At 36.3% G+C, this 24,675-nt stretch overlaps 2 protein-coding genes across 3 annotated transcripts; both read left to right on the top strand.

Moving 5' to 3' along the window:
• The first annotated feature begins 1,185 nt into the window (after positions 1–1,185).
• On the top strand, positions 1,186–19,028 carry LOC135626166 (uncharacterized). 2 transcript variants are annotated; one of them, XM_065131271.1, is made up of 15 exons: positions 1,186–1,369; positions 1,923–2,027; positions 2,106–2,174; positions 4,759–4,848; positions 4,938–5,021; positions 6,448–6,612; positions 7,585–7,772; positions 8,725–8,797; positions 11,596–11,649; positions 11,908–12,165; positions 14,436–14,642; positions 14,745–14,848; positions 17,716–17,860; positions 18,105–18,239; positions 18,680–19,028. In XM_065131271.1, the coding sequence occupies exons 1-15, from the start codon at positions 1,259–1,261 to the stop codon at positions 18,851–18,853; spliced, it is 1,962 nt and encodes a 653-aa protein (XP_064987343.1). In that variant the 5' UTR covers positions 1,186–1,258; the 3' UTR covers positions 18,854–19,028. The 2 variants fall into 2 exon arrangements, with proteins under 2 accessions (XP_064987343.1, XP_064987344.1); XM_065131272.1 differs by having other exon boundaries at positions 1,213–1,369; positions 2,110–2,174.
• A 1,173-nt stretch (positions 19,029–20,201) lies between these two features.
• Positions 20,202–22,624, top strand: LOC135626167 (uncharacterized). The gene is made up of 5 exons (XM_065131273.1): positions 20,202–20,397; positions 21,159–21,563; positions 21,689–21,738; positions 22,135–22,219; positions 22,344–22,624. Exons 1-5 carry the CDS (start codon positions 20,376–20,378, stop codon positions 22,388–22,390), a joined length of 609 nt encoding a protein of 202 aa, XP_064987345.1. The 5' UTR covers positions 20,202–20,375; the 3' UTR covers positions 22,391–22,624.
• The last annotated feature ends 2,051 nt before the right edge of the window (positions 22,625–24,675 follow it).

A 24,675-nucleotide genomic window follows, 5' to 3' on the forward strand; every position in this document is an offset into this window, starting at 1 on the left:
AAATACATAAAACTTTACAGATCTAACAAAATCTAACCACTCTTTTTTTATTTCAACTATTATACCAAATGATAGATCAATGATATATTTTTTTGTTTTTTCAAAAGAAACTTAATTTAAATTTTTGGTATGGATATTAAAGATAGAGGCATATATAAGAGATTAAAATCTTTGAAATGATACTTTTTGAAGGAATAATCATGAATACAATAACAAAATTCAAAGAGGAAAATATGTTATTTATGAACCTCTATAGATGATGGATGCTAAATTATCCTATATGTATTTCATCTTTTTTTATTAATTTAAAAAAAATAAAAGATTAGTATAGTTCTTGAAGTAGGATATTTGCCCCTCTAAATCTAATCATTATATATATGCCTTTAAAAAATTATATTTTTCAACTATTTGAATAATTCACAATTGGCACTCTTATTATGGTTGCCCAAATTTGAGTTAACTACTATTTATAATGGTCATCATTGATTTTTTAAATATCTAAAATTCCTTGTTATTTTGAAAAATTATTTTAATCTCACAGCTGAGTTATGGATAGAACTTAAAAAAAGGTTTTGAATTAAATATAGCTGACACTGAATATATGAAATATAAACTAAGAGAAAAACTAACGATGTAGTTTAAGTTTGATAAATAGTTACAAGTACACATTTATGATATTTTGTATCCGAATATAAATTATTATAAGGATATTGTCCACATGAAAAAATAAGTCTTAATGGTTAAAGTGGAGAGTGATATTAATAGCTTTGTGCCATCATTCGATGCATATTAGATTAAAGACAATTGTAAGGTAATTATGATGTCATTAATAAGACATTATTCATTTGATGTCTATTCCATTATCTTTCCCATTGGTTCTTTTTTTCCTTCTTCCATTATTATGTTCTTGATATGTAACAATATATCATGTATTAGTATGATATTTGGCATTTAATAAGGATATATATTCTAAGATTTTGGGCAATTATGTAACTTAGTATATATATATATATATAATATGAAATTATGCCAAAAATACAAAAATAGCGGAGACAAGGCGTGCTCATCGGACGGTTGAAGCTCACAACTAGTCGGCGATCAGCACAGTGATTGGATAATCCTATTTCTTTGGACGGCTCTGATGTTAGGACTGGGTAGAGACGATTAAATTGCGACGACAGGATTTGGGACTACCGTCTCGCTACTACTGCCGTGGCGCTGCTGCCGCCCCTGAGGTTTTCGACGAAAGAAGCCGCCGATGGAGCGAGCCGGAGAAAACTCTTCCCGCCACAGCACCCGATCCTCTTCCTCTCCTATGTCGGTGGACCAATTCGTGTCGCTCATGGCCCCTCTGATCGATCTGGAGAAGGTTTTGTTCTCATTTTACTCCTCCATCGTTCATTGTCCCCATCGTATCACTTGTTTTCTCTTACTCTCATATGATGGTCGGTTCACTTCATTTGTTCGTGCCTCTCGTCAAATGTCATCCACGTGAGCGCATTTGCGTTTCTGAATCCGATCAACCCGCACACTCTGGGCGATGGAAGTGTTTCTATATGGCTTCTGGGTTTAGGGTTTAGTTTTTTCCCTTTAAGTCGTGATTCCATTCGCGTTCTTGGTCTCATTTCTTTTTCTTCGTCTGAAGCTGCTTTCTTGATGTAAAATATAGTGAGATGGGATTCACTCGGGGGAGGTAGTTGTGTTCCCGTGTAAAGATCCTCCGGTACATGATTATATCATATCTGATATCTTCTTCTTATGTTTCTTTGCTAGTTATGGTTTGTTACGTCATACCATTGCATTCTTTACTTCGTTAAGTTGAAACTGTGTGTTTTTTATACTCCATTTATAGTAAATTCCTCTATCGTCGCATGAGATTGTCAAGTTCTTAATTTTGAAATGTTTTTGCTTGTGGTCTTTAGGAAGCTGAAATAACAGCATCTATTGGTTCAGCTTCATCAAAGAGCCTGGAGGTTGCTCAAAAGAAAGGCTCCGTTCTTCTTAATCTTAAATGCACGGATGCTCAGGTCTGTATATGCTCTCTGCTTTCTTATTAATTTGCTCTTCCTTTGCAATGACTTCTTATTAAAATTATTCGTTACTAGACAGGGTTGATGGGCAAAGTACTTCTTGAATTCCAATCTAACAAGGGGGACCTGCTTCCTGCTCACAAGGTCATGATCATTTATATGCTATGATGTATATATAGAACTGTACTTCTCAATAGATATATAGGTGAAAGAAAAAAAATGGATGTTCATATTGTCAGTTTAAGGTTGCATTTCTATAAAATTATTGTTATTTACAGTTTTTAGTCTAATGCAAGATATGAAAACTTAACTTTTGAGGATAAAAAGGGTCAGTAGTAGCATGTGATTTCAGTTATGCACCTTTCGTTCCCCGCTGGCTTTGAAAAATGCAAAACAAGCTTATTAATTGTTTTATTTTCGGGCTTTGGTTGCTTCCTCCAATTTATCATCCTGAAAGATCTATTGCTACAACACACCATGTCTTTGGAAGCAACCATCAGTTCAAGCACTCTTCATGGTTGAAGATCACATCTTTAAGTAGTGGAGGCACAAAAGTGAGAAGCAGGAATGAACACTGGAGAGGCACAAGAGGGTGAAGTTGCAGGAGAAGGATGCGATTATGCTGATGTCGGAGAGGAACATATAGGATTTAGACCATGGTTTGCAATATCGTACTGTCCCGCTCAATATGAGTGGTATGTACCGGTCCAATAGAGGACCTGTATGGGTGGTACTTCGGTACACCTTAGTGTACCATGTGTCGGTATGCTCGTTACAGCTCAGTGCATACCGTATCGATAGTTGATTGGTACATTGGTACGGTACGATATTCAGAACCTTAATTTAGACAACCACATGAATATTAAATGGTGTAGTTTCAAGAGGGAAAGAAGATTGATGTTTTTGTAGAAAGTGGCTGAAACTAAATAGTAAAGGTGATGAGGGTGGAGGTAGTGGGTGCTAGCAAAGATGGCAAGGAAGATATAGTTGGAAGCATCGTGGAAATGTTCAACTATTAAGGAAAATGGTCACCAAGGGCAGCAGTTCCAGTGGAAAAGCAATTAAGAAATAGAGGGCCTTTTGACGATGTCTTTTACATGGCTTTGGAAAAGCACTCATAAAGGTTGCATACACCAAAAAGTCAGTTGTTCATGTGTAGTGAATTAAAAGACTCATAATAATAAGGTAATCATATGCCTAATCACACTGATTGCATTTGAGACATTTGGTTCCAATCTATTGATGACATCATGAAGGACAAGTAAGAGGTCCTTATTAGTGGCCAGATTGTATTAGCACTGGCATACATGATTGAAGTGGTAACATATATCAGACTAATAATTTGATGTTTATTATAAATTATGAAATACTATCATTTAGAATTTAAGGCAACAGGAAATATATATCACCTTTTATCTATCACATAAGAATCTCTCAACATTTAAGTGTCCCATCTTCAATCAATGGTCAGGGGGAAGGGTTCAAACATCTCTAGGTTAGAGGGTGTTTTTTTAATCTTCTTTGTGGTAGTGTTTATAATGTGGTATATGTATTTTTTTAATGTCAATTTGGTGTAAGATTACGTACAATGGTTCACAATGACAATGATCTCAACCACTGCATCTCAGAATTTTGAGGACAAAAATACCTTTTTCCATGGAATTCCCATTGGATGAGCTAACAAAACAACAGTTAGTCTAATCAATAAATATAAACGTAGTTTTGAGTCTTGTCTTTCTTTGTCTGTTAGACTTAAAGGAGATGATGTTGGGGACAATCTGAGTCAACACCAGGTTGTAGGAGTTTCCACTCGATGAGTCTCTTTGTTAATGCATGAACTGAACTATGATTATTAATGAAACAATTGATGTTCTGTGCTTTTGCCTCTATCTTTTTCAATATGGATGCTGCTATTGTCCTTATCACGGCATCTATATAGTGGGGTCATGTATGGTATCAATTGTTCATTGGTTTTTGGAACTCAATTACCAGATTGATAGGAATTCAACTAATTCTGGCTGTTGAAGCATATTTCGATGGTAAGGTTGACCAATTAGTTGAAATTAGGTCACTGCCGGTAGTCTTTGTTTCAAATTGACTAGATTTAAGTTGGACAAACAATGTTGCATAACTTTCAAACCCTCAAAGACTGAATTCTGAGGAATTGTCCATGATTATCTGATCCGTGCATAAATGCATAATATCATGAAAAATGAATAGCATCTTCTCGTTGACTTTCACAGCTCATCCTTGTATCTCCCACTGTTATTAATTCAACATCATCAATTACCACATCAATGCATGCTATTTCTAGCTAATGATATTTTACAGAAGACTATCAAATTAATTCTTAATTTTCTCCTTTTCCAATTTGTGATAATTTCTTTAATTATTAGATATTCCCTTTGTGACTCATGACAAATCTCATTACTTTGTGACCATCAACACATATTTCAAATTTTCTAAATTTTTGAGCAAGAATTCATGATATAGTAGATGTATCATATTTTCAACTTTTAATGTCTACTGAGTTTCCTTTATATATAAAATATTTTAATCCTTCATCTCATTAAATGTACCACTTGTTCTGTTGCTTGTTGACACATCCAGTTCATTTTTCTTTATAGTCTAAATCAAACTGTACTATGCAAGTAGGCTTCTTGTGGGATAATAGTTATGCTAAATTGTTCTTATAGGTGGTTTCTTAACTGATATTTTTTTAATGCAGTTCTCAAATCATGATGTAGTTATTGTGAAACCAAATAAGGCTGATTCGAGTTCTCCTCTACTTGGTCAAGGTGTGGTTTATCGCCTTAAGGTATGTAACACAAGCACATAATGCTTGATAAATTTGGGATTGCAAATGACATTTTATATTTATTCGTCTTGACCTGTTGAAATAAGCAGGATTCTTCCATCATTGTTGCTTTCGATGATATTCCTGAAGATGGATTAAATGGCCCTTTGCGTCTTGAGAAGGTTGCAAATGAGGTACTCAACTGGCTATAGAACATGTTGGCAAGGATTTCTGTTATGCTTTTTTACTCATTTCTTTCAACAATTAATTAGGTTTCAGGAAGTTCCAAAATGCTGTTTAAGATCAGTTTTCTTGGTTAATGTACTTTAAGACACCCTAATGAGCTATGTGCTTTTTAAGAACTTTTTTCATGAGCACATTGTTTGATAGGAATAAATACAAATGGATAACTGCAATGTGAATTTATTTTGTCTATTATAGGAATTCAATTACTTGCTCAATTTTCTTTATTATTTACTTTATTTCTATGGGTCCTTTCTATAATGTCAACTTTTGTAAAACAGGCCACACAAATTATATATAAACGGTAATTCTTTTGTTCCTAGCCTTCTTTTTGTCCACTTTCTTTATTGTTGTTCTCCAATGATTCTTTATCATTATTATTGTTGTCCGATAAAAAATGTTTCACATGTTACAATTTCCATTCAGTTGTCTGATAAGATGAGACTTGTTTTGGTTGTTTGACTAACGTGAGATGGTGGATCTGACCTGGTCAGCAGGTCCTTCTTACGATGAGAAAGCACCATCACATCAAACTGACCTAAAGCTTGGAGTTCCAATCTGCAAGGAAATAGAAGACACCAGGCATGGGTTTGATGGTGTCCTTTGATAAATAATCATAGTATGGCACAAAAAAAAATCAAGTAAAGGCAAGAGTTAATGCAAAGTAACAGTGAAAAATGATGTACTATTTCTGATACCTTGTTGAAGTTGAGGTCATTGGGACATGGTCCAACTTTCTTAGAAAGAGAGAGGAAAAAAGAACTCAATATGAGCCGATTTATTTTTTTCAATCTTGGTCAATAGTCCGTTAACTGTATAATGATCTGTCTTTAGTTCCTTTATATAAGTTGTAGTTTGATTTCTTTATTGGTCAATTATATATTTCTCTGTTTAAAGAACTATGAACTGAAACATGATGCATTAAGTGAATGGAATTGGCATATTTTACTTTAATCTAATCTGCTTAATGTTGAAATTCGAATACCTGCCGTTAGCCAGTTATCATATGGTTTTTGTTTTGAAACATACCCTTTCTCAATAACTCTCTCTGAAACATACTTCACTTTGTTTGAGATGGGACACTTATCCTGTTTGTTTCTTTTTTTTTTCCATCAATTCTACAAACTATGAAGTGTCTACTGCTTCTCATTAGTAAGTTAATGATGTATTTCTAAGAAAATGGTTTTGTTGTAAGATATTTTTGAGTTCCTTATCTTTTTCAATACGAAGTTTAAACTTAAATCATTTACTTGTACTGAGAGCTTCATTTATGAAGAGTTGTGGATAATATTGGACATGATTTGAAAAAATCACATGAGTACTGGACTGCAAGTTTTATCATTCATTTATAGACTGATATTTTGAATCTTTACTTAGGTAACCTATCGCAGTATGAAAAATGCATTAATTCAACTTGGCAAGGGCATACAGAGGGGACCAGCTGAAGACCTGGTTCCTGTATTGTTTGGTGAGAAACCACCAGTTGTTTCAAAGAAAGCCACTCAATTCAGTCCCTTTAACAAGAATCTTGATCATTCACAGGTGTTTCTTTTCACTGTTATTCTTCCATGCAAATGTTGTTCATGTTTTTGTACTTTATTTTTGTTATTTAGAATGTTCTGTGCAAGGTATTATAAGATCTTTCCCCCACTTTGCAGCAATTGCAATGCCAGCTCATGTGCCCCAAATTTAGTTAAAGGAAACCTTAGACATACTGATCTCATGTTTTGGAAACCATGACAACTCTATGACAGAGTATAATGGGATATCTGGAATATAAAGGGAACAGTGAAAAGGAGAATATTTGACATATGTATATTAAGAAAACACATTGAACATGATGGACAACATTTTCACCCTTCTTAGGATGGTCAATTTTGTCTGGTATGGTTCCAATGGGGTGCCCCACTTGATAAGATTATCTTCCAAAATCTTCTGTTGCCTCCTTATTGTCCTCCTGAGCTTGTTGCCAAACATCTTGTGAATCTCCTCTTCCTTGGGAGTTGAGACCACAACCGGCTTCTCATCTAAAGCTACAACACTGCTTCCAAATCCTAGGACCTCGTTGCCACTGCTGCTTGCATTTGCAGCCATTGCAAAGTCCAAGTTACTTTGTTTTGCAGCTACTGCCTTTCTTGTTCTTCATCTCTTTTTCTCTCCTTTGTCCTGCTTGCTCCTGTCCTCTTCTCTCTTTCTCGGTCCGGATGATACCGACTCTTAATGACACTTAAGACAGTATATGATGTTGTATTTGTTAAGTCACCCATCTGTCATGAACTTAGCTGAATTATATCTCATCTGGTTATTTGCATTGGTCAAACAAAATTATTTCCTATCAATAGCGGCCTTAGTAAATTTTTAATCGCTTCAGCTAAAGACCTGACCAGTTTGAAGGATTCCTTTTAATCAGCAGTACCAAATACCATGTTATATCAGTCATTTTCCATGCTCTTTTAGATCTAATTTGTCATTTTTTCTACTAAGCTACTAGTTTTTTTTAAATTTATTTTGCAGAGAGATGCTGTCTTGAAATCTCTTTCCTGCAAGGATGTATTTTTGCTTCATGGGCCCCCGGGAACAGGGAAAACAACAACTGTGATTGAGATTATATTACAAGAAGTCAAACGTGGATCTAAAATTCTTGCATGCGCTGCTTCCAATATTGCTGTTGATAACATAGTTGAACGCCTTTTTTCATTCAGGTAAGTTTAAATTGTATATCTTCTTATGTTCTCTTTCACAAATTACAAATCCATCTTATTCAAACATGTAGTCAAGACATGCACATGCATATCACTAGTCGTAAAAACTTGTTTTCATGCTTTTAGATTTTGTATCCTCTCATTTGTTTACGAACTTCTTATTTCAGGCATTTTGTATTTTTAGACTAGAGGTGGCTTGCTTCATTTCTTTGGACGTCAATGTGGCACCATAATTTTATTTTGTAGATTGATGCTACCTCTGACTCCACAAATCCCAATGTTGCTTTACTATCTTGACTAACAACTAACAAGATCACTGATCTACCTCAATTCTCATCTAGAGTATACTAGATTTTCTGGGCATGCTTTTACTGTTTTATAGATCTTCCAAATTTTGAAATAAGATATTGAAATACTGTAAAATTTTGCTTCTGAATTAATGGTTTTTGCTGATCGACTGCAGCACCGTCAATTACCTTTCCACTTTATCTCCCCTGATTTACATGCGTTAATCCCATTCATTCCCTTTTGTACCAAATGCCTAACTTGTTTTTGAATATTTGACTAGGATATATCACTTTTTTAGAAATTGAAAATTTCTTTCTTTAATGTTTAATGTTGGGACTTATGGCTTTGTTGTTGTTGAATGTTTATGGAACTGATGATATTATATAAACTTTAATCACTTTGTAATTCCCTTTCCATTTTTTTATTGTAATTCTCTTTCCACTTTATCTCCCTTGATTTACATGCAGTAATCTCATTCATTCCCTTTTGTACCAAATGCCTGACTTGATTTTGAATATTTGAATTGGATAATCATTTTCTGATAAATTGTAATTTGATTTGTTTATGGAACTGACAATATCAAATTAACCTTTAATTGTTTTGCTGCCCGTTTTAATTGCTTAATAATATTTTTTTTGAGTTAATTTTACTTTTCTATTGATAGGGTAAAGTTGGTGAGATTGGGACATCCTGCTCGCTTGTTACCTCAAGTTTTGGAAAGTGCACTTGATGCACAGGTATCGAGGCATATCTTGGCTCTCTTAAAACTTGCTTTTTCATGCTTGTGTAAATTTCTTTGCAGTCATACAGAGATCTTATTTTGGAGTTCCACGGTTTTCTTAGATTGTTGAAACTTGCTAGCTTTTCCTTCTCTTGACCTGTAATACAAGAAATTGCTTCTTTCATCATTTCACATATCATCAAATGCTACTAGCATCGTGCCATATGAATTGGAACATGTTTTGGCACACATGAGGAAGTGAGGCGAACAACTCATGTAACATGTGGTTGGTTTTGGATTTAGGTTGACTTATATCTAGTGTATATGTTTTTTTATTGTTCTTGCTATTTTAGGTCATTATATTTTCTTAGTATAGATGTATTTACTTCTAGTTTAAGAATCGAGTTGGGAAAACTTTAAGTCATAGGTCTCGGCTGAAAATATATAGTAAAATTTGATAGGTAGGTAGATCTTTATATTTTCAGATTGCTTTTGTTGTAAATTATTTTATTCTTGTTTAGTGTGATATTACATCTGTCACTTTAGATCTCTCTTTCTGCCTCTTTTGTGGTCTCCGTTCCCCTTTTCTATCTCTGCTATCTTTGCCCCCTTCATTTTCTCTGTCTGCCTCTCTTGAACACTCATGCAGCGAAATCTGTTGTCCTAAGATAGGAATTCCTTTTCCAGTCCTTGAATCTTTTTGTAGTCTATACTTATAGGTAAAAATAACATCCGACTGTACAGATCCAGTTGCCAACTGGTATTAGCACCGGACCGAGTTTTTAAACCTTGATTAAGAGATCTTGATTTTTTCTATGAATCCACCTTGCTTTAGGATTTGCTTTCTATTCATGATCTTTTGAACTTTGGATATGGTTCCATTTATCTTTGTCCATTTCCTGCAACATGACAATTTAAGGTATCTACCACTAACTTTTCAGGTCTTGGATAACAAATGTTACAACGATCAAGAACTGCCATTTCACCCAGACTGGTATGAAATGGGTGGAATGTAGCAGTCCGAGCATGAATCGGTGTGCGAATGACCCTCATTTTGGGTGGTCCACTCCGACCCATTAAAACTGGTCCACTCCGACTCATTCAAACTTTTAGGGCTCATTCGTGAGCCCTCTTTGCCTGAATGCGAGCCCCCCTGTTGCCCGTCACCTGCCACTTGCTGGCCACCGTTCTCTCCTCTTCTTCCTCCACCGCTTCCACTTCCTCCACTGCCACCTCTTCTTTTTCTTCCTCCTCTTCCTCCACCACCACCTCTTTCTCCTTCGTCCTTCTTCTTCCTCCACTGTTCCTTCCTCTCTCCCTTCTTCCTCGTCTTCGAAACACTGGTACATGTGTATGGACTGGTACCTACCAGTATGATCAGGGATCGATATGGGTCTGGTACATGAAACAGGATTCCTTGGTTTTTATAGATGGAAATTTATTTCATGATTTGTGTTTTGTCTGAAATGTGTACTTGGCTAAAACATTCTTTGTTTATGAGGGAATGATCTTGTCACTCTGGGTAATATAGGCGTTCTTCATGGGTGGAAAATATGTCTATCAGTTTTTGTATGTTTGTGCTTAAGGCCTCTTTTTAAGCACTCATCAGTGATATGAGACATGGAACACCAAATCAACACCATGTTACCAATGGAGAGTTAGGACCGCCACCAATTTCCTGGTGGTGGAAACGGTGGTAGCATCCATCATGCACTGTGAGGCTTGATGTACTCTCTTTTGCTCTCTCTCTCTCTCTCTCTCTCTCTCTCTTTTCTCACACACACACACACACGCACACACTCAGATACTGGCTTCTTTTTCTTCTAATTTGCCACTGCCATGATTGTGTCAGCTTAGTGTTAGAACAGTGCATATAGACTACATGTTCCATTATAGCTAGTTGCATTGACAATCATGGTTCAAGTCAAGGTTCCTAATTGCACCCTGATCGATATGTACCTGGCACTATATTCTGGTTTGGATCTGAACCGGAACTTGGATTGTTCCTTTTCAAGTGGTCCGGCTCCATTCATTTCTTTTTATTACGGTTAAACAGCGATCCTCTTTCCACTTCTCCCTCTCTCTCTCTCTCTCTCTCTCACACACACACACACACACACACACGCACACACACACACACACTCGCTACCATCAGCCTTTTTACCCACCCATTGCTTGTGCTACCCATTGACTGTTGCTGTTGTCCTGGGTAACCTTCTAACTCCCTTCTCGGTATTGCAGCACGTACTGGTATGAACTGGACTCATACCGATCTTGTAAGTGATTGGTATAGATCTGGTTCCTGAATTTGAAATTATGGTTTGAGTAGTTACTTGCAGTGGGGAGCCAGCGACAGTTCAATTCAGTTTTTAATATTTTAATGCTGACTTATGATTTTCTGACACAACCATCCTTACAAATGATTGTCCTATGTAAGGTTTTGTTTTATCCTTTTTATACTTCTTAAGTTGGCTCTGGCCAGTCCTTGCTTTTTCATGATTCATTGTTTTCTTTCTTCTGTAATGCTAGTTGTTTATTCTATTTACTTGTCCACTCATGGTTATATTTGCTGCTATTAATTGTGAATTCCCATCTTGTATTGCCTTATCAACTGTATGTGAGATGTGGATAGTTACTGTTCCATTATCATAATGAATTTTAGCACTGGTGTAACTAAAAGTTAAAGTGCAATATACGTGCAAAAAGGACTTCAGCTGGAAATTAGTATATCGAGTTTTTATTTCTGAGATAGGAATACAGTTTTTATTTGTTCCATATATTGTGATTCTAAATATTGTTGCCATTCATGACTAGGTTCTGCGAGGTGATAATAGTGCCTTGGCAAATGATATTCGCAAGGAAATGAAGGTAATCATGTATTTGACAACAGTATGCTTGAAGAGTTTGATAGGATTGTGGTTGTGGTTGTGGTTGTGGAATTAGAAGCCTTGCATGCTATGTACTTGTTGAAGTATATATTTGGAGCTGCATGTAATTCAGATTAATAACATGGGTCATCCCCACTTGGTCATACATTTCTGTTGTATTCAGCAGTTGTCCATTTTAGACTCCTCCTTTTGTTCATTTCTTATTCTTTAGTTTATAAGATTATAATCATTTTATCAGGTGTTGAGTGGGAAGCTGCTAAAAGCTAAAGATAGAAATACCAAAAGAGACATCAGGAAAGAGCTTAGAACCCTTGCCAAAGAAGAGAGGAAGAGACAGCAGCTGGCAGTCACAGATGTTATTAAACGGGCAGATGTAGTTTTGACAACTTTGACTGGTGCATTTTCTCGCAAACTTGAGGGCAGTGCGTTTGACTTGGTTATAATTGATGAAGCTGCTCAGGCACTTGAAGTAGCATGTTGGATAGCATTGCTCAAGGTGTGTTGCTCATTAATTACTACATCCACAGACGTAGCTCTTATGGTGCCGGACATTTTGCTTAATATTGTTCATGTCTTAAGTTCTTTTTATTTAACATTCCTACATTTTTTTTTGCTCTTTTTTGTTTTTTTTTTCTGTCTATGAGGGTGAACCATGGTGTCATGGTGAGGCTATTCTTGCAATCTAGATGACCAAAATTCGAGTCATGGAAATAACTTCTTTATTTAGGGGGTAAGGTTATCTATATTGACACTCCAAACTCATATTGGCTGAAACCTTGTGCACTGGATCACCCCTTTTATTTCATATCTATATTTTATGGGTATTCTCTTGTGAATAGGATCATGAGAATTTAGTTTGAGCTTCAAAGTGGATATAAATAGGTTGCATGATATATAAAAAAATGTTTCCTTATGTACTCATAAACAAAATATTTGCTGACATGGAAGGTCCTTTCTAAAATTATTAAATACATTTGAATGTAACCATGTGCATAACTACACTATTGGACATACACTGGCAGGTTCTTTGCACTATGCATGAATATTGAAAAGTGATATATCGGTTGTTGTTTAACATGTTGAAGGTGAGCCTTGGCATCACAATGAAGTTGCCTTTGTAACATGGTGATGAGAGTTCGTGATATGGAAACACCAATGAAGTTGCCTTGCAACATGGGTGATGAGAGTTCATGAGAAGGAAACAATCTCTTTACTTGCAGGGTTAAGGTTGCATACATACTTTTGTTCTTGATGCAATTAAGTTCATGCAAGGTAAAAGATGAACATAAATCTAGACAGCTGTTTAGCAGTTGTCTGATGATAGGACCAGAAGGAAGATCAGTTGACCTGTCTGGATATACACAGTCACAGCTGTGAGCTTCTGAAGACTTATATATTGGCTTAATTTTCAATCAACTAGTACAAGTCAATGTGGTAAGTTATTCAATTATAGCTTGAGAATAACAGTGTATTGTGAGTGAAAAAGAAAGATTTACTACTCCCAGAGTCTATGAAATACTAAAATTTTGAATTGCTTGCCATATCCATATTATGTTTTAGATACTCTTGTATGTATGTGCTTATAAATTGTTATTATAAAGACTAATTACTTTTAGGATACTTAGGGATAGTTCACGGATACTTTGGGGATGCTTCTTGCCGAAGAAGTTTGTCTTCTTTGGAAACTGATTTTTTTTAGTAACTATAATGAAGAGATATTTTGATACATTGATAGAATTGTTTTTATTAAGCATGAAATCATGGTTAATGAAATTAAAAAAAAATCATGTTGAATATTGCAAACTTTTGATAACTTATCTATATTTCTGAAGTACTATATTAATAGATAGAAACAATCTCTTTCTTGATGAATAATTCTTGAATGCTATTTAATTACTTACGTTAATCATGATATGCAAGCACAATGGTTACTTCACAAAATCATTGTCAGTGCTGTGATCGAGAATGATATGATCTTGAATAAAAAATTGGTGGATATATCAATAGATTCAGAATTATTTGAAAATAATTTAAATTTAAATATATAAAAAATCATGAAAAAAAGTTTGGGAAAGTAAGTATGAGAAAATAAAAATAAAAATATTATATGCTTAAATATTTTTCCTCCATATAACTTTCTGAAAGGACTTGAAACAAAATGTAAGATATAGAAACTTTACGGAAGGACAATAAAAATAATATTGTTTAAATAATAGCCATATTATACAAATATTTTAATATAGTACGTAACTATTTTATAGATGTTATACGAAAGCCTTAAACTTATTCACCTGAAGTTTTGAAAAAAGTTATAGACCTTATTGTAGCTTAGATAATTCTCTAATTATAATGTGTGTGAAATGTTAGTTACTGGAAATACAAACTTAGACAAATTTATTTAAAGAAGGTGTCCACTGAATTTGAGATTAGTCATGTATTCTATGAATCTTTCTTTGTTAAATGCCACTCTTTGTCCTTCACGAATGGTAGAACAAAGATAATATGCTTGTGTGAGTAGTGTCAGAGAGTTAATGCAAACAACGAAATTAGACGGTGACAAATACATTTGATGCTTGGAAATTTGGACATCTATATAGTAATATAGATAATATATCTTTTACACAGTAGCTCTATATTTATCAAGAAACCATGAAAAAGGTGAGCTATTTTATAGGTACTCTAGGTGGATCGTGATATCCTAGGATAGAATGTAACTACTTGGATTATCAGGGTGCATAAATAAATAATTCTGCTGTGCTGTTGCAGGGACCAAGGTGTGTGCTTGCAGGAGACCATCTTCAGCTTCCCCCTACAATCCAAAGTGTAGAAGCAGAGAGGAAGGGATTAGGGAAAACCCTCTTTGAACGTTTAGCAGGCTTGTACGGGGAGGAAGTCATGTCTATGCTCACGGTCCAATACCGAATGCATGAGCTTATTATGAACTGGTCATCTAAAGAATTCTACGATAATAAGGTAGCTCAACCTATTCAATTTTTTGGCTCTTTCCATCTTGACAAATATGGGATAAGAAATTCAGTACTTATGGCTTTTTTTAATAAAATCATCAAATGTCAGGTGAAAGCCCACTCTAGTGTAGCTGCACATATGCTCCATGATGTTGAAGGTGTGAAGAGTTCATCATCAACAACACCGACTCTTCTTCTTATAGATACAGCAGGGCAAGTGTTCTTTCTGCCATTACTTTTTTGTAAATGTTGATTGGGTGAACAACAAAACAGATTAACATATAGTCACTGTACAGTTTGCTTAGAATGAATCATCATAATTGCTTGAAAATTTATCTGTTGCACTACAAGATGATTAACCATGTTTGGTAGCTAGTTTTCATATCTCTATGCTACCAATTGGCATGGATCGATATTTACTAGTCCAACCAAGTATTGGTGTTGGAACCTATAGCTCAATACCTAAATACCAGGTATAATATCATTCATTCTTGTTATTTTTATTATTCTATTCAATAATACTAGGCGGTATAGGTTGGTATAGCAACTGGTGCACCATTACTGTACTGGTCTGGTATGTTTCCGGTATTGGGCTGAGATTTTAATCCGTGTTTAGCAGGACAAAACTGCATACTTTTTCGCGACCATGTGATGTCATTGATATGCTAGATATTGATGGAATTAATCTATTTGTGTTCATGTAAGTAGCATTGCTGTAAGTAAGGTCTGCAATACCGTACCGTATCGATGTTTCGAGGCTGGCTCGGTACGGTACGGTGTACCGAGCGGTACACCTAATTTAGGGTGTAAAATCATCCGAAAATACCTGAAAATAAAAAAAAAAGTTAGGATATGGTTTTGAAGTTAGAAATAAATATAGTAATAGTATAAGTTTAGCAAAATCAGTATAAATTAGGTAAGAATAGTATCACATATCTTTTACAGGCTTTGAGGAAGCCTTGTTCAAGGTTCGTATTTCAGTCCGGTATGGATTGTCCTTATGTAAATATTAAAATATCTACAGAAAAATCATTTGAATTGTTAGACTATTTTGTTACAATATAAACTCTAAAATTCAAATGAATTAAATAATCACATGTATAGATATATCTGATTGTTGATTCTACCACCAAAATGAACGATGGGCCTCCATGGGTGGTGGATCGGGGTCCTCGATCCTATACATCTGCATATCAATATGATATGTTTGTTAGACCCAATCATGAAATTGATCACATGACATAGTGTATTGATACATTGTATGCCATTGATGCATCAATGTGGTGCTGATCGTAGGCTAATCGTCATGAATCATATTTGTCTGAGGTAGCTCTTGCGGCATATATTGGTGAATGTCAGAGCTTCTACTTTTGTTACTGATCTGTTGTTCTATATCATACTATTGCTCAGAGAAGGATGACCAATTATCACCATACTGTTGTTGCCCGTATGATTCTCCATAATACGATGGAGCACTGTAGCACTGTTACGGGGTGCTTTTAACCGTTCCGCCCGATTGCTGGTGGACCGTGTATCGGTATGCCGTCGGACTGATACGTACCGCCCGGTGGTATTGCCTACCTTGCCTATAAGAACAATTAGCATTGCTGTAAGTTCACATATTTTGGTTTACTACATGGAACTTTTTACCTACATTTTCCATGTAAGGCCGCTTAACTTTTATCTGCCTGAGAATAATCATGTTCTTCCATTGTTCTATTGGTTCTAGCATATTCTTTGGTCTTTCACTTTCCCTTGATTCACATCTGATATAAATTGAATAATCTCAAGTGCACTACTGAACTTGAGAACAATCACATATGCTTTTGGCATGTGGCTTGTGTGGTGGGTATTATGGGCAATCCCATATGCAGAATATTGGAAATTATTCTTTTGTAAAATATTGTCAAAAGAAAAGGGAGACAATAATGTCTTGATCGAATCTGAATGACAAGGCTATGTTGAGTTTGCACTGGTAGCTGCAATTCACAACCACAAAAGTGACACCACCACCCTTGTTCATCATGTTTTGTCTCTTTTTGTGTTTTTCTGGAGAATGACCTCTGTTTTGCTGTTCCCTCTCCATATTTATCTCATTCACTAGCTTTGACAACTTCTACCCTTCTTAATCTCTCTACAATTGTTTAACTATTTTAACGGAAATGCTTGACTATTGTGCTTGCTGTTGGCTCAAAATTTTGAAGATTGAACCTTCACTGATTTTACCCTTGCAACTCGATCTACGTTTGGTTTTGTTGGAGCTTGTCCAAGCCCAAGCTAACCAAACCTATCCCAAGGCACAACTTATCCTCTAATCTGAGCCTCCTAGCTAAACAACTTATCATACACCTACCCTAATGCTTTATTTAAGAAGTTATAATAATTAATATCCTTTAGTGTTATGGAAAAATCTTCCACAGTTGTTGAGAGAATTCATCAAGAGCACCGTGTAAATTGCAATATGACAATGTTATCCTCACGGTGTCTGTTTATACATGATTATGTTCCTGTTACTTAAACAGGTCAAACTTGCCATTTCAGATGAATGTACATATAAAAGGTCATGCCTAAATATGTAATATGTTTTTTTGTTTCAACTTCTGGCATATCATTATAGTAATGGATAATCATGGCTTCCTTTGCATCATCATGTTTTGAATGGTGGTTTGGAATACTCCTACTTGTTTGTTACTAGGAAAATATAGTCGAGATATCGCTTCAAACAAGCAAAGGAGAAAAATGAAAGCTGACAAGCACCAAAAAATAAAAGGAACTTCTTATCCTTTTGTCCATACATGGGAACAAGATCTATGGCAACACTTAGAGACTACTGAAGTTGTAGTTTAAGCAGATGGTACCTTAAACTCGCCATGTTCTGAAAACAGTTGAGTTGTGACCATAATTTTCAGTCAGGTTTTAGTTTGTTGATATATCTATCAAATCCAGCCAAACTTTTTGAAGTCATTGGTTTTCAGTTTCAATTGTTCTATACTATGGTTCTCAATATGTTGATTAATATTTTTTACTGTGTGTCTGTCTCAGGGGATCTTTTGTATTGAATACTTGTACTTGTGGTACAGGTGTGACATGGATGAGAAGAAAGACGAAGAAGAAAGCACTATGAATGAGGGAGAGGCTGCAGTTACTATAGCTCATGCAAAGCAGCTTATTGAATGTGGTGTTCAGGCATCTGATATTGGAATAATCACTCCATATGCTGCACAGGTTTCACTCTTTCCCTCATGTAATCTCATCATTATGTGATATCTGGTTAGTGTTCCTGTCATGTTATGGTCAGTTTCTATTTGCAATCCGAATTTAATGGTTTCAATTTAGTTTTCAGATTCCTCGCTATCCTCTCCATCTTGACAAAGCCATGTCTAGTTCCATTTTGCTTCATGTTACGAGTGATGCTTTCATTCTGCTAGCTGGTTTATTTGGATAATAATTGGATTACATACGCTTACAGGTGACCTATCTTAAAATGATGAGGAGCAAAGAAAACATATTGAAGGATGTAGAAATTTCAACAGTCGATGGGTTCCAAGGCCGGGAGAAAGAAGCCATTGTCATTTCAATGGTTCGATCTAATTCGAAAAAGGAGGTATCTTAAGAAAGACTTGCCATGACTTTTGTTGGCATGCATGCATCATAGCTTTTCAATTACTTTTAAACTCAAGTGCTCCCTAGAATGGGTAGCAAGCTTGTCCAATATCTCATTTGGAATAGCGCTATTTATCATGAGACATGAGTCGGATATGGTGCACATTCAGAGGGTGAGAGTTGGTGGGTCAAGTGCTTATGGATGTGCCCTATCTGCAAGAGTTGTGCCTGACATTGGGCACTGAGCTGTGGTATTCTGCATTAGTGGGTTGCTAAAATCCAAGAAATAAATATTTCATAGGGATTTCAAAAATTAAATCCGATGGTAGAGAAGCTAACCCCTTTACTCTCAGCTGGACTGCTGTTATCTTCCATCTTGTTCAATAGTACTTGCCAGTAGAAAAGAGCATTCTGTTACATGATATCACTTTCCATGTTCAGGTTGGATTTTTGAGCGACCATAGGCGAATGAACGTTGCAGTGACACGCGCCAGAAGACAGTGTTGTCTTGTATGCGACACCGATACCGTTAGTCATGACAACTTCTTGAAGCGCCTAATTGAATACTTTGAAGAACATGGGGAGTACTCAAGTGCATCCGAGTATGTGAGTTGAATCTGAAAAAAAAATCTGCATGATTGTTTTCTGTGCATGTTCAGAAATATCTTAATTTTTTATGTAGGTATAGGACAGAAAACAGTTTATTCCTATATTGTTTTCTTTCTTTGATTGTCATAAACAAATGTAAAAAAAATCTATGATATGAGGTCATTGCCTGATCTTAAGAACACATCACAACACAACAATGCTTACCATTGACGCACCCTTAACTGTTCTATATTTTTCGTCTAACTTGCAATATTATCTGTGCGATAAAATGTGTTCATTGTAGTAGGTTTAGTGCGCATGAGAGCAAACGGTTCACCGGATTAATTTGGTCTGCATTTAATTCTGAATACGATGTTTTTTGCAATCATTCTTTCAATATTTTTTTTGGATATAATTTACCATATTTATGTTCATATATAATAAAAGCACAAACTCAGCTCTATATACCTTTCTATAATCTTCCAGTAGCAAACATCTTATTCAGGAAATATGAGGTCGTGATGTCTTGTCAAGCTGATGTGGCTATGCCTCGTCAAGATAAAGTGAGAGTTTAGATCAGAGAAATGGCTCGCAAAACCAATAATTTCAACTGACTAGTGAAGTTTGACAGCAATCAACTTCTACCCGACTTTTGTCATTTGGAACGGCAAACATCAGACCTGAATGGGCTATGGTAGGACCTCCTTTCCAACTTCCAATGGCCGATGTCAAGACCTGCAGCATATTATTCGGACAAACTCCAACACGGCGATCGAGTTCCCTCCTCAGCTGCCTCAAGGCAGCGATTCGAACTGGCAAGCATCATGACCTGCGAGCATGGATCAACGAGTCAAGGCCATGGCATTCATCGCTATCATTAAAGTCTCCGAGGCATTCTGACATATAGGTAACATGCATCGGACCAAAGTATTTTGGTTCACGACTGGCCTATCCGCAAAGCGAAGCGACTGCATTAGAGAGGAAGATGAAGATCGAAGGGCGTGTATGTACTTGGGTTCAAGTCTGTGACCATGGCAGCAGCATTGAAGTAGCAGGTGCCTCCTTGGTGTTTGTGTTTTTGCCAGTAGCTGTTGAAAGCGTAGGATGCATGGTCCTCGACAGTGTTGGGAAGATAGCAGGGCTTGTTTGGTTGGATCATGCTGCAATTTGCACCCCCAGCGCCACATGCCCAATCGAGAGCCACTTGTAGAACATCAGCCGCCGTTTGTTCATCTGCTATGCACCACTGATTCCCTTGACCACCCCCATCTGCCACCACCCCCAATTCTGGTGAAATGTTGTTGGTAGACGACTCTGATCTCACTCGACATAAAGAAGAAAATGAAGACTTGGAACACAGACATCATCCGGACTGTGCTTGTGTGCATTACCTGATCTTGGTGTCAGTGCCACAAGGATCAGAACTAGTGAGAGCAACCTTGGCACAGCAGTGATCATCTTGCTCTTGCTCTTGCTCTTCCTCTTCTCCTCTGGCTGTGTCTCCTCCGTATGTCCTTGTGGCAGTGGAGTAGCAATTTATACAGATGTGATGCTAATATTCCTCCCAAAAGGTACCTTGATTCTTTCCTTCGAGTTTTGGATTTGTGCGTCTCTTTTCATGGTGTTGCTTCAGCATGTAGTGTGGATGTTTCATCTTGGTAGCTTCAAGAACAGTCTCTAAATTGCTAATTTGTGACAACATGCCTTGTGATCAATGTAGTTTTAGTCTTAGTCTTCCCCACAAGCAAGCATGCAGAACTTAACAGTGCTTTGGCTATTCCTATTTGGTGACAAAGTCCAAAATGTCTCATTCTTCATGTTATGAAACTTTTTCTTTTCTTTCCTTGAGTTTGATGCCTATATGACAACATTCCTTAGTTTTGTGTCTCGGAAATATTCTCTCTGATTATAAAGATAAGAAGACTAAGTACATTGACCATGGCAACCTTATGCATTAGATTTCCCTTTTACGCTTACTTTTGTTCTCGATGAAAACATATCATCATCTTCTTCTTCTAGAAAAAGAAGGAACATAAGTTATAATTCAAAATGGTAAAACAGATAAAACAAAGTTAACTTTAAAAATGTGTTATAATAATATTGTTTATGACAATACAAAATCATAAACTTACAAGATAATACATCGATAAAAAAACATTAGTAAACAAAATTTAGAACAGATGAGAAATAAATATAAATAATTATTAAACTTAATTATTCAACATTATTATGCAAAGCGATAAGATCAGCAATGGGACTTTGAAAATTGACGTTAATAATCGGCACCATATTTGAACTTTTTTGACGCAATTATTTCATGGTTAATGTGAAGAATTTGCAGTCAGAATTGTGTGGCTAAGGATCAGCAGCAGCAGCAGCAGCTTGGTGCATTCTCTGGTGTTGATCGCCTCATGCATTGTGTGGATCCGAGTGAAGCCCTCCAAGAGAGACGACAGAGAAGCCCTCCGCTGTTCACGTTCGTATCAGTCTATCCGCCTGATGGCAGCTACTCCACTTCCTCTTCGCTGTCGCCTTCCTCCTCCTCCTCCTCCTCCAACTCCTCAGAGAAGGAGAGCCATCTCGTCTGATCGTCTTGCGGCTACTGCCACAGGAACAACCAGCACTCGGCTTCATCAACTCGGCGGCCGTGGACCGCCTCCGACGAGGGTGAACGCTGCCGGAGTAACCGATCTGGCACCTGTTGAGATCACCTGGCAGATCGCCGTCGGCGCATTAGGTTCTCTCTCTATCTATCTCATTCTCTCTCTCTCACAATCTATCTATCTATTACTCGCGCACCTTCACCTGCTATGTCCACTTCATCTTCCATGAATTAACTGCTTAGCGCGTGGATTCTTTCAGCTGGAATTACACCCTTCGTGGTTGCGGGGATCGAGTTCAGCAAGAGAATCGTGAGTTCCATTTCTACACTCATGCATACTTTCGGATTAAGAAAGATAAACTACAAAAAATAGTCTCAAATTACTAAGAATTAAATGATTTGGGTGATTATATATATATATATATATATATATATATATATATATATATATATATATAAAATATAAGTTTAATAGGCTTTTGAGTTGCATTGAATAAAATTTGATCCAAGACATTCAAAAATAAGAGAGTGTTGGAAATATTGTTGCACGTGAAATGCAAAGAGACGAATTATTCGATCCACAACTTTTAAGAATTTGAGTTTTATTGGTGTTCTTCAATCTCGTATATGCAAACAAATCTAAGAGTCTATTTTTTCTTATAATTAGCCCTTATTTAAGGTCTAATTTGATCAATCTTTATTGCAGATAGCACAAAGAAAATGTGAAGTTTGTGCAGGCTCTGGTCTTGTTCTTCTCAAGGACAAGAGCTATGTCCGATGTCCTGGCTGTGGTATGTCCAACTCATCTCCTAGTAGTTGCTCTCACATTCTTGAACTTAATAGAGCGATTAATTGTAGATTCCAACTACAATAAATGATTTGACTAAATATGTGTTTTAATGCGCTCATTCTCAGGTGGATTTCTCCCATGGCAGTCTTGGAAAAGATTCTTCACAGGATAGAGAGTGATGGAGCAAACATCTCTCTCTCTCTCTCTCTCTCTCTCTCTCTCATGTCATATATAGAATAACTCATGTTGCTATTGTCCTTCTTTATACACCAATTAGACTAATAAGCCAACAAAGCTGGTGGTGTCGGAGGCTTTCGCTAATATTTGTATAAACATTAAAACAGTCAGATGATGTATATTAAGTTTGTCTACATTCTAATAGTTTATCTTAAACTTTTAGATTGAATTAGCATCCCATCTAATGCATATTAATCTCGAACAATCTAACTCAAATTCATCGGAATCTTGATGCGTTTTGAGTTCTATGTTTTGACCTTTCAAGGAAGGAAACTACCAACATTACTCCTTCAATGTCCGAAGTTGATTAAAACAAACCAAAAGATGATAATTCCTTGCAATTGACACGAGAAAAGAAGCAGAGCATATTAATTACCTAATGTCAGGATTCATTCGTGAACAGATTCCGGGCAAACAGTATATGATCCTATTTAATTAGATAATATATATTATAGATATAATTGAATTTTGATTATGATTATTGATTAATAAAAAAAATTAATAAGAGAGAACATTAATAAGAGATACTTTCCTAATTTTTTAGTAGATGTCTTGTCTATAAATAGACATGACCTCATAGGAATTCAATGTGGATATATGACACTATATATTTTTTCTTATCTCCCTCTTGTTCCTAATCCATCACTTATAGCGGAAAGGATAGGAAAAGAGGAAAATATGAGTCTAGTTCTCCTTACAAATCGATATTGTTGTAGCTTTCAGATCCGACGATGATATGCTTGTACATCAGATAAAAACTTTTTGGATGACATCGAAGGATATACATCGTATATTTAATATATATTATTTTATTTTAATTTTTGACACTAAAGTTTTCTGTATAGCAATAGCATATTACAGTAGTTCGATGGACCACCGTTGACAGCTTATTATCAATGACAATATTATTGAGGGTGACGACCTTCGATGGTTGCCAACCCAATCACAAGCTTCAGCTATGTATGCGGAGGAAGCATCGTAGGGTGTGACAAGTATGCGGAGGAAGCATCGTAGGGTGTGACAACCGACAGCGACTACATGCACGACTGCTTACGATGATTGGCTTGACTTGATTATAGGTGGCTATGGTCATTGCTTGCGATGGCTACGACAGTGTTGCTACTTGCAATAACATTACTGCACCATTTGTTGGTTGTGGCAGGCATCATTTGGACGTAATATGTCACATCCTGGATTTTTTTTTTTTCATATATTTTCACACAGGCCAAATAAATAAACATCACTTTATTCATCATCTATAACCATTTATTACAATTCATTTATTCATCAAATTACAAATAGAAAAGTTTACTTCAAGAGTCATCCAAGTGGCTCTACCTAGCGGTAGAGGAAGGTTCGCTCTCCACTGGAATCCGATTTAGTACTAGAGGGAGGCTGCTCTGAAAATCAAAAACAAAGAAAATTCAGCAATGCTTAGTAGGAACCCCAAAAGTCAAATCAAGATAAATACATGATCAAAATTCAATCAATCATCCCATTGGCGTATATCAAGTACCCGAAGGAGCACTCCCCCAACAGCGGATGGAGAGGCTTTATCCTACGGGATGAGTTTGTGTTCTCCCAACAGCGGATGGAGGCAAACTCATATCACACTCCCAACAGCGGATGGAGTGGTGTCCCACACCCGCCAACGTGGGGACACGTTCCTCCCAACAGCGGATGGAGGAACCGTCCAACCGCCACGTCTGACGGCCCGCTAATCCCCGAAGGGAATCGCCCTACCTGCTCTCGGCAGGAATATAATCTCACACCGGTCATATCCATTTCGGGATGAAATAACATATTTAAAACATCTCTTTCAAAAATCATCAATATCAAATAATATAAATTAACCCTCAATTGACTTGAACTCTAGTTTAATCGATTCAATTAAACTCGATTTACTAGAGCCTAACTGAACTGATCTCTAATCCTTATTTAACTGGTCTGGAACCACCCTAGACTAGTATAATTTAGACTAGATTAAGTTCAATTTAGGTTAAACTAACTTGAATAAGCCAATCAATTCGGAATCACCCTGAATTGATATAGACTAATCAAGTATAGTTTAATTCAATCAATATTTGGGCTCAAGTTCAACAATAATATTGGGCTAGATTGAGCCAGTCCATCTATTGGTCATGTGCATTATACATGATTGAGCATGCATTACATAAAACTGGCCCAACCTTGACCCATGGACTAGTGATAGCATATACT

Source organism: Musa acuminata, chromosome BXJ2-11 (genome assembly GCF_036884655.1).
Source record: "Musa acuminata AAA Group cultivar baxijiao chromosome BXJ2-11, Cavendish_Baxijiao_AAA, whole genome shotgun sequence".
Lineage (NCBI taxonomy): Eukaryota > Viridiplantae > Streptophyta > Magnoliopsida > Zingiberales > Musaceae > Musa > Musa acuminata.